At 39.4% G+C, this 10,702-nt stretch overlaps 1 protein-coding gene across 1 annotated transcript in view; it reads left to right on the forward strand.

The window, feature by feature from the left end:
- The first annotated feature begins 558 nt into the window (after window positions 1-558).
- LOC104539625 (interferon-induced GTP-binding protein Mx-like) overlaps window positions 559-10,702 on the forward strand; it is a 16,764-nt gene continuing 6,620 nt past the window's right edge. Inside the window, 9 exon segments of the mRNA XM_010183207.1 lie at window positions 559-786; window positions 2,316-2,508; window positions 3,432-3,569; window positions 4,785-4,939; window positions 6,543-6,681; window positions 7,193-7,391; window positions 8,149-8,227; window positions 9,203-9,325; window positions 10,170-10,311. Of these exon segments, the coding sequence (XP_010181509.1) occupies window positions 559-786; window positions 2,316-2,508; window positions 3,432-3,569; window positions 4,785-4,939; window positions 6,543-6,681; window positions 7,193-7,391; window positions 8,149-8,227; window positions 9,203-9,325; window positions 10,170-10,311 (1,396 nt within the window).

Raw genomic sequence — 10,702 nt, forward strand, 5'->3', positions numbered from 1 at the left:
GTATCCTACTCTCATTGCCGGTGGCCCACCTGTGTGTCCCCTCCCTGTGCAGACACACAGCCCTGTACTCCTGACCCCAGGAGGCTGAAGCTAAGCATCCACACAACCTCTCCAACCATGCCCAGCAGCTGCCATACTGACTGAGCTGCTCAAAACAACTTTCAGCAAAACATTTCATGGAGGAGAACTGGCTTTTAGCAAAAACTGGTGTATTTTATTTTTTTAAAATTCTTGTTTACTCTGTGGCAAATTCTTTTTTTGAAAACACAAAGAAGGCATAAGAGAGGTAGGGAGAAGTGTTTCGAGTCTATCCTCTGGAGAGAAATTTTAGTAATTTGAAAAGAACTGTAGCACATGATATCCACTGAGGGTCTGAATACATAAATAAAAGGGGTGTTTGATTTTCTCTGCTACGATCACTGTTGCAAGCAGGAGTCACTCAGTGCCCCATGTTTGATTTCAGAAGCTGTATGAAAGCGTGGTTGGACCAGACAGCAATCACTATTTAGTGAAGCACTTGCGGACAACGTACGCGGTAGGCCAAAAAATCAGCAGGCCATGGTTAAGGGTGTAGGACAGAAACAACATGCTGAAAAACCCAAACTTGCCCTGAAGAAAGATGGTTTTGCAACACCTTTCTTACAACCACCTTCAGAAGCTTTTGAAGTACCTCTCTCATCAGACTCAGAAGATGAAGAGTTTTTTACGCCGGACAAAGTGATTGAGGGAAAGCCTAACTGTGAGAAGGAGGACTTGAAGAAACAGTATTGTGGAGAACAGAACAAGGTAAGACTAAAAGAGGGCATAGATCCTTCCCACTTTTAGTCCTGTGTTTCATTTTGTGTCCCAATGTGAAATCCCTTCTCTCTTTGTACAATCTGCACTTGTTAGGTCTAAGCATAGGAGTACTTTTAGGATCAGGGCCTAGCAGTCTTTTGTGTAACTAGGAAGATAGTTACCTGCAATTAATCTCCAGGTATAGCAAATGCAGGTGTGAAAAATAGGATAGCAGCAGCCTAGCAGCCAATTTAATGTACAACATGTATCTGTTTCATCTGTAACAATTAGCAAATGTTGAACAGATATCGTAAAATCTGAGATATTTTTTACTTGAGGCTCTGCTACCTTCAACAGAAATACAAAGAAAGGTTAATAATACCTGTGCTGAATATCTGACACTGAAAACAGATTGGTTTTAAGTCTGTGTCATAGTTAACGACATTTCTTGAGAAACATTAGGATTTACTTGCTAGTAAACATTGTAATGAAGACAGTGGGGAGGGGTTACTGATAAGGTTTTAAAATGCCTGCCTCCAGTAAAGTGTGCTGTCTTTCTCATCTTAAATGAAAAATCTGCTCTGTTTGACTACATCCGATTGATAAACATCTTTTCAGACATGGCTTTCTTAGGCAAAGTTGATGGTGGGAAACTTTAATTTGTCTTTTCAAAAAAGTCAGGTATGAATGTGACTGGCTCAGTAGGGTCTGTAAAATATTGGTGTTCTCAACATTGCATTTCTAAATGCAGCAGAGTGGAACATGGAGAGAGGACCAGGAAGAAAGGCCAAGCTGATCTATATACACATTAGCTGGACATACATAACAGCAGGTGGACCAGTTTTTTTAAAGGGCTGGAAATTATTCAGTTTGTTTTCATGAAAATTAAGACCCTGTGTTAATATCTGGCATGTGTATCAAAAACAAGAAATGACAATACTCGGTCATTTAAAATAAATTACTCCTATTCTTCCTTTACCCTAGCCTAAAATGAGGCAAAGGGCGAAGAGCCATGATTATCTAAAAGATTTTAACCACCTGTTAAGAATGCTACAGCAGTACACTCTGGGTGCCTGCACACGAGCCAAATCTTTAAACTTCAAAACAAAGATATAAGCTATTCTATACTAAATTCTGTTATTACTGGGACTCATCATTTGCCTATGTGTACCTCAGTACATCTGTAGATGAGTGGAAGAAAATGGCAGTTACTAAAAAAAAATAAATTAACAAAGCACACTTAGTAATGAGGTCTCCTTTTGCTCTTTACCTTCTCAGGTTAGCTTACAAAATTTGGTATTTTTTACTACAGATGATCATTGAGCCAATCTCAACTGATTTTGTTGTATTTACAGACACTTGTTTATAACATGGAGGTGTAAGGATGCACAGTGATATGAATAGCTTGATGCCAGTACATAAGGTTTACTAGCAAATGATGAGCTGGAAAAGATGCCAAAAAGTTTGTGGGATTTTTTTTTATGGAAACAGCTCATTTTAAAATTATGGGAAAATAATTGTAAGTTTAACTCTAGCAGGCAGCAGAACATACCTTGTACAACCAATATGAGGAAAAGATCCGACCCTGCATTGATCTCGTTGACAGCCTAAGAGCTCTCGGACTAGAAAAAGACCTGGCTTTACCCGCAATTGCGGTGATTGGTGACCAGAGCTCTGGGAAAAGCTCTGTCCTAGAAGCCCTGTCTGGTATTGCTTTTCCTAGAGGCAATGGTAAGAATTTACCTTCTCAGGTTTTCATATGAATTTCACTTTGATGAGGTGGAAGGGTTGTTTGTTTGGGTTTTTTTGGGTTTTTTTTGCTTTAGAAGTAGGTAACTCCATGACTGAGACTATATCTAAATTGTGAGACGCCAAGGGCCTTCTCAGTTTCCAGTGGAAGAAATGGATGTACAGGCAGGGCACTGCAGGGTAACTCCAACAAGATATATGTGAGTGGTCAAGAGACCAGGAGTAAGAATAGTGTAGTATACTTGCCCCAAACTGTGGACAGATGGAAAGGTAGCATCAGCTGACTCTGCATTTCCCAGCTAAGAGTAGTGCAGCAAAGTATTGCTTTAACATGGAAGACCAGTTTTGAAATTTGCCTTTGAAGTTGGTTTTTTTTTTTTAAAAACACTGATTTTCTTACATATGCCTTTTTTGGCAAAAAATGTACAAAAATATTTACTTATGAAAATGTGCATTGGATGTTATTTAAGTCAGAGAAGATTGTTTGAAGACTTTGCAGCTGAAGAAGATCACTTTCCAGTTCTGTAGATGTGTATGTGTGTATACACACAGATGTAGGTTCTGCAAGTTCTGTAGGAGTTGACAATCCCATCTAGCCTTTCAGGCTGGACTTGAGGAAAAGTTTTTCATGGTGTGTAGGTGCACCACTGAAATGAGTCACCCAGAGAGGAGCAAATGGAGATTTGCAAGACAAAACATAGCTGAACAGAGCCATGGCTGACCTCATCTAGTGCCAGTGTCAGTCCTACTCTGAGCAGGAAGTCAGATGAGAGCCCTTTGGCAACGTCTCTTGGAACATTTCTATGTCCCTGTGCAAAATATTAGGCAACCCCATGTACACCACGCAGTCCATGGCCATGTATCATGCATAACAACTGAGAGAGTTGTCCTTGAAACTGCTGCAGGTATTGTTACTCGATGTCCCTTGGAACTTAAACTGAAAAGAATACCTGCTACCCAGGCGTGGAAAGGGAAAATTCGTTACCGCAACTATGTCATAGAGCTCCAGAATGCCTCTGAGGTGGAGAAAGCAATAAGAGGAGGTGAGTTGTAATATATTCCTGTCCATTTTGGTTTGTTCGGTCTCTTTTGAATCCTTTCTCCCTATTTCTTAGACTGAGCAACAGACTAACACAGTCATTGTAGCCACGAGTAACACCAAGAGCTGAATTCAGAGCAGAAGAAGGTGGTATAGCATAATATAGCTCTCCCCAGAGAGCTGTACTACTTCAGTGGTGAAGATGATTCATGATGTCCAATAAAAAACTCAGGCTGTGTCCTCATCTAGATGTTGTTTGTGAAGGTGTAAACTTGCAAAGCCCTAAATGGTTTCAGTCATCAGTTCAAAAGCTCAGGGAATACTGTGGCTGGAAATCTCATTATTTTGGAAAAAATCGCAAAAAGGCAGCATGGAGAGTATATAGAGCTTCTGCCAGCTGGTGTGACTGCAGCCTCAAGCCTTACCCTTCCCATGTCACAGCTTTACTTTTACCAAATATCATGCAGTGCAAGAAAATATTTTTATCACCCAAAGTGTAGTAAGCACTTGCCACAAATGTGAAAGTTGGATTGTCCTTAGTTCATTGACTAGCACAGCTCTACAACATCGTTATTCATCCTAATGCTTTTTCATTAGCTTTTCAATATATTAGTTGGATATTTTTCAATATATGCTTCCAAAACAGGCAAGGCAAGTGGTATGAATGGATTAAGATAATTACAGAGCTGAAAATCTCTCATGAGAATGACTATGAGCTTTCCTTGGTCCTTTTTGTTGTTCACAGTTCTAACATAATTGCCTTATAAGGTCTGGGATTAATTACTTGATCTCTCAGCCTTACTATCAAAGTGCAAAGAGTATAGAAAAACACCTATTCATCTTTCAAGGCAGCTAATTAATGCCTAAAACATATCTTCATGTTGAGGAAGCATTTCTGCAACTGATTAGTATTTTATCCAATAATTTTCATTGTGTTTTTTTTTTTACGTGTTTTGTCTGCATGTGAGAGTTCATAAGTATATGCTCTGTAAAATATTACAGTTCACATTCTGAAAGAACTCCATGTATTCACATATTGCATAATAATTTCCTCAGATTTTTACATAAATGGATTCACATGCCTGTCTGGATATAAAAAAAGCCAAGCCTAAAAGAACCTTGGGTGGTAGTAGGTAATTTTCAAAATCATTGTGTTCAGCTTCATTTTGATGCATTGTTTGAAGCTTGTACTCATTGCCTTGCTCTTTTCTCCTTGCAGCCCAGGATATGGTGGCTGGTACTAGAGGTGCCATTAGTGGAGAACTAATTTCCCTAGAAATTTGGTCCCCAGATGTCCCAGATCTGACACTAATTGATCTTCCTGGAATTGCCAGAGTGGCCGTGGGGGATCAGCCAAAAGACATTGGGGAACAGGTAAAAGTCAGTCTCATATGCTAACCTGTGCACATGATCACTTCTGTAACCTACCTCACATGTGAGCCTTTGCTGTAGGATGCTGGAGTTACTATGCTGGGCTCCTGAGCCAGCAACAGAGCGATGCTAACAGGCCTATTTTTCAGGCAAGGAAGTGCTGATAGGAACAGTGAGGTCCAGGATCTCTTGTCTGACGTGTCATACAGGAGGAAGCTGCCCGCGTTGGCCATGAAGGATCCACCTTAGGTGCCTTGACACAGCCTACCCATGGCAACATGGAATAACCCAGCCATATGGGCCCTGAACTCAGTGCTGCCCCTGTGTCCCTTGGCTAGGCCACAGTCTGGAAGATAGACACATCCCAAAAGAAGTTGTATCTTACCAGCTCTGTGGCTGTATTTAGCAAAAATGAATAGATCTGAATTCTTGTAACCTCTTCTGGAGCAAGCCAGCAAATTGAACCTCTTACGGGTTCAGTATTCTATCATCCCTTATTTACATAGCACATAAGAATCAGACCCGTCCTGTTTATTCTCATATCTTAAGAGATCCCAGCAAACTCTTTCTGAAGTAAATAGAATACACATTAAGGTGGAGGGGATCTCCTGCTTCTGAAAGAAATGCTGGGGAATGCAAATAAAACTGTAGTTGGACAAGGCCAGCTGTGAGGGTGATATGCAGGAGCTGGCTGTATTGTTTCTTCCAAAATACCTTTAAATGAGAACTTGAAATAAGAGTAGCCCAAACTAAGCTATGCATATCAACAAAAATGAGATAAGATTGGATTGCCTGGGCTTTACTTTCTGGGAAAAGAGTAACTTTATTTCACAATTAAATAGTAATCTTTCTATTGTATTCAGAAGGAAGCAGCAAGTGTGACATGACCCACATATTTCTGTCATCCCCAGCTGCCTGCATGTTTCAGAGATGGAAATAATAGCATTTTAGTCTGTCAGAAATTGGGATGGATGGGAAGTAGAAATGAGAGGTATCTTTACCAAAACTCAAAAAAAATTACTTCGGTATAAACACAGTAGAGCTGTGTGAACCTTTTGCAATACAGCACAAACTATGAGAAATTCTTTTATTTTGGCATTGAAACATAGAAAAAATGCAAACTAGACATCATGTGAGATTTCTTTTTTCACAAATAGTCTGCTGAAAGCCAAGATACTTGCTCTCCTTTCAGAGGTACAAGTTTGAGATTTATCAGCATAATCTAGCTTGCTTGCTTTCCATAAGTATGTACCTATGCATCACAACTTGGTTTTCTTACGTGTGATTATTTATGCAATATCTTTAAAATTTCCGTAATGACACATTACATGCACAGAGAGGTTAAATTTTACGTAGCTTCCAGGACAAGCATAACAACAGTCTGATCTCATTCACACTAGCTGTTTGGATTAATCTTGACATAGGCAAAAGAGACTGCATTCTTCTGCTGACCCATTTCCATGCCATCTTTTAGCATGTAATAGTATTTTCAGTATATGGGACATTTCATGTCATCAGACAGCAGCTTACATTCCTAGAAATGGTTGCATCCTACATGCAAGCATCTGATTTCACTGAAATTCATAACTGCTGTATTGCGTTGCAGATCAAAAAGCTACTTAAAAAAATTATTGGCTACAAAGAGACAATCAATTTGGTAGTTGTGCCATGTAATGTGGATATTGCAACAACAGAAGCACTGAAAATGGCTCAAGAGGTGGACCCTAGTGGAGAAAGGACACTAGGTGAGGCTTTTTTAAAGCTACAAATTGAAGTGCTAATCTTCTTTTCCATGAAGGCCTGATGTTCTGTGTTCCACCCCAGATCTTTGAAATTAGCTGCTAGAAGAAGGGAAAAAGAAGTAAAGCAAAAATAAGACAGCCTAAATAAACCATATAGAAAGCTTGAGATGATCCAATAGCTCTAAGAATCCCTCTGTTTTGAGTCTTGCTGACATTCATGTTGTGAATAATTGGAAATTGAAAATTTGAGTTACTGATAGGAAAGCTTTGCTGCTGCCTGTTAAAAAGTTTTGCAAGGCAAAAGGCGTGGTGGGAGGCCAACTGTAAAGCAAGTTTTACAGCATAAAGCCCAGGAGCTGAGAGCTTTCTAGGCGACAGCAAACAAAATGAAGAGAAGCTGCTTTATAAAACACGGTACAGAGTGTTCCCACTCTCGCAATGGGGTGTCCTCCTGCATCTCTCCCACCTTTAACTTACAGCACTCAACTAACTTTCTTTCTGGGTAACTTCACAGGGATCCTCACAAAACCCGACCTGGTGGACAGAGGAACAGAAAAGTCTATCATTAAAGTAATACAAAACCAGGTGATCCCACTCAAAAAAGGTTACATGATTGTAAAGTGCCGTGGGCAGCAGGACATCCACAACAAATTGCCCTTGGCCGCTGCAATTGAGCAGGAGAGAAAATTCTTCGAGACTCACAAACATTTCAGGTACTTCTTCCAGAAAGGACCTAATCGAAAAATTACTAAAGTGACTTCAAAGCTTCCTGTTGACTTGCTGAGATTTAAATTAGGATTACAAACAGGAATTAATTATATTCGCTCTTTCTCATTGCCCATGTAGTGTTTCATTCCAGTAAGCCAGAAGAATTTTACAAGTCAAGTAAACTTCTAAAATGTATTTTGGATGCAAATACGATATATATGTCTCCTTAACCCTGAGAGAAGTGCGATGAATTTAGGAATTACAGAATATTCCCAAAGAATTCAAGCTAGGCAAGTTAAACATTTGAGTACTTCAAGTCAAGCATTGAAATGCTTCTACTCTCTGAGAAATGCAGTGAAATTCAGTATGAGAAAGGATATGGATTTCCCTAGAAGATGGCTCAGCAGTAAATCAATCATAATATAGAGAATGGCAGGTGAAAAGGGTTTTGAACCAGTGTACTTAACACATGCAGAAATAATTCAGCAGCTCATTAATCTGTTCTTAGAATTTGCTGTTTTCGGAGTCTTCTGTTGCCCTTTGCTTAGCCAGTAGCAGTAGCTGTCAGACAGCTCTTACCTAAAAGCCATGGTGTTCAGAAAGTCCGGGGCTGCTGTGGCATCTGTACTAGCACTCCCCAGAGGGCCTTTGCTTTACTCCATTTGTGTAGTAGAACTAGTGAAAACAGAGCCGAGCGTGAGGGCTGCCTCCTTGCCCTGCACATGCAGTCTATCCAAAACCACCTTGTCCTCCTTTTTGCAGCATTCTTTTGGATGAAGGACGAGCTACCATCCCTCATCTGGCAGAGAAGCTCACAAATGAACTTGTGGGACATATCCTTGTAAGTAATAGAGGTGTCATACTAAGCTGTTTGTTTCTATCTGAAATTACGTTCAGCCCTTCAACTTTGAATTTCAACTGACTGTAATTGGATTGTGTCATTATATGCAGAGATAGTACTTAATTATTCTTCAGTCCAGCAATCTGAGAACAAATTGAACTGAGAGTTAAAGAAAACCATGCTCTGTCCACAGATTTTCCTTGAAGCTGAAGACAGACAACAGACAAATTGTTTCACCTATTTGTGACTCATAACTCCTACCTTTTCAATGGCAGCCATGATATTTCTTTTTTTTTTTTGTGAAGAGTGTTGATGGGCTAGGTGACAAATTACTGCTATGAGCTTACTAAAACACAATAATTTCTATTTAACTGAAAATGTCTTCAAAATCTCAAGATCTAATTGTTTCATTACATAACTACACTAATATATTAAGTTTTTCTTTTTGTATACATATATCTGTAAGTAACATTTCTTATTCTACTAAGGGAAAATGCTAAAATACAGGAAACCTCTAAATTCGTTCCTGAAGGAGAAAAAAAAATATGTATTTATGTAACCTTAGATGAAATAAGCAACTAAACTGCCACGTTCATTCAGGTATTTATCAGGAATGGAGGGATCAGTACATTTCCCGCATCATCACCTCCCTGGCACAACCTGTGAGGACGTAGGTTTCACTGTAGGTGAAATGTTGCCGTAGCCTGCAGCTACTCTGCCCACCTCACAGGGTGGTCCAGCCTGATTTGTTAGAGAGATCCTAGCCCCCTGCCTTCTCTCAATGAAGGTCATATTTGCACTTCCATGCTACCCCACTATCTCACATGAGATACGAGGACAGCGAGCTCCTGGACTCCTAAGAGCAGCAAAGATCATTTGCAGGTGTAAGTGATTCTTAAAAGAATTTTGTTTTCATTCCAAAACCAGATGTGTTCAATCTACCTAAATATCCTTCTTTACTGTCTACCCCCCTAGAGAACTTTGCCAACACTAGAGAGACAAGTACGTGAGGCTCTCCAAAAAACATTACAGGAGTTACAAAAGTATAGAAGAGGTGCACCCATAACAGAGCCTGAGAAGCTGATGTTCCTCACAGATGTAAGTATCAGTATTGATTTGGTCACAAAGCAGAGTGAGAAGGTAAATGTAGGAGAAAAAGAAACCATGTAAAGTGAGCAGACTGTTGGCATGGAGCACCAGGAAGCTTGTGCTATCTGTCACTGAAGCGTTTTGAGAGTAACACAAGCAAACTTCTGGCAGGAATACATCATACCTGCAAAACTAACAGACCATAGGAGCTTGTGGCTCATTCTAGCAATTTTTTTACTGTGATTATATGACAAGAGATGTGAACAACAACTTAGTTGACTGGTCAAAATTAAGCATCTCTGAAAGGGAAAATGCACTCTCCAAGAGGGAAAATGAACCCTCCCGCTTGCCTGACATGTTGAAGGGTTTCTATAGTTTACAGCACACATAAGATCAAATGTATTCCTCATATCAAAACATGGTTTGCAAGTCCACCTAAGTGTCTCATCTTGGGGAGCTAATCCCTCTCAGTAAGTTTTCGGCAGGCCAGCAGAGGTGCTTATGCAGACTTATCAGCCTTCGGAGACTTCATACAAGTCTGGTCAATTAAAATTTAGTAAATGTTTCTAAGAGTCCACAGGAAAAAAAACAACAAAAACCCAAACCAAACCTAACACGAGTATCAAGTTTGTTCATCTCTAGCTATGCTGGTTTTGGAATAAATAAATAAATAGATAAATATACAAACAAACTATGAGCTAAGAGTGTAAAAGTTGTAAAGATGTAAGGAATTAATGTTTTCAGTGAACCATGTCCCATTTAAAATCAAATGATCAAATGCTTAACATATGCAAGTTAGTCTGAAGAAATGAAACTTTACCACAGTGCTTGCTTGTTCTTTGATTCATTACAGTTGATCAAACTCTTTAATCAAGACATCTCTCAGACAATACGTGGAGAGGAACAGTTGTTTGGAGATGAAGTCAGACTGTTTGCAAAAATCCGCAGAGAGTTTCAGACATGGGGAACGATTCTTCTAGAGCATGCTGCAAACGGTAAGCATAGAAAACCATCACTTGCAGCTACCTGGTGTAGTGTTAGGTGAGTTATGCAAAGACCGAGCTTGCTTTAAATGGTGTAATTATAGAGAGATTTGTGAATGTTTTTTCTTGCCCCAGCAAAGCAATAAAATCAGGACTGTGGACCCTGGCACAGAATTAGTTGGTGATTTTCTGAGCCATTCTTCTACATAACAGCAAGAAAACACTACCAACAGTAATAATTAAAAATAATAATAGCAATAACAATATACTTAAACCGTTTAATATATTTGTTATAATTCTATTGCTGTTATTGTTATTAATATTGCTGTTGTTATTATTATTAACAATGTTTTGGAATTTTGGTCTTTTTTGTTCTACTTTAGCTGTGGTTAAAGGTGTAGGG

This window comes from Mesitornis unicolor, unplaced genomic scaffold (assembly GCF_000695765.1).
Source record: "Mesitornis unicolor isolate BGI_N332 unplaced genomic scaffold, ASM69576v1 scaffold11374, whole genome shotgun sequence".
Taxonomy (NCBI): Eukaryota; Metazoa; Chordata; class Aves; order Mesitornithiformes; family Mesitornithidae; genus Mesitornis; species Mesitornis unicolor.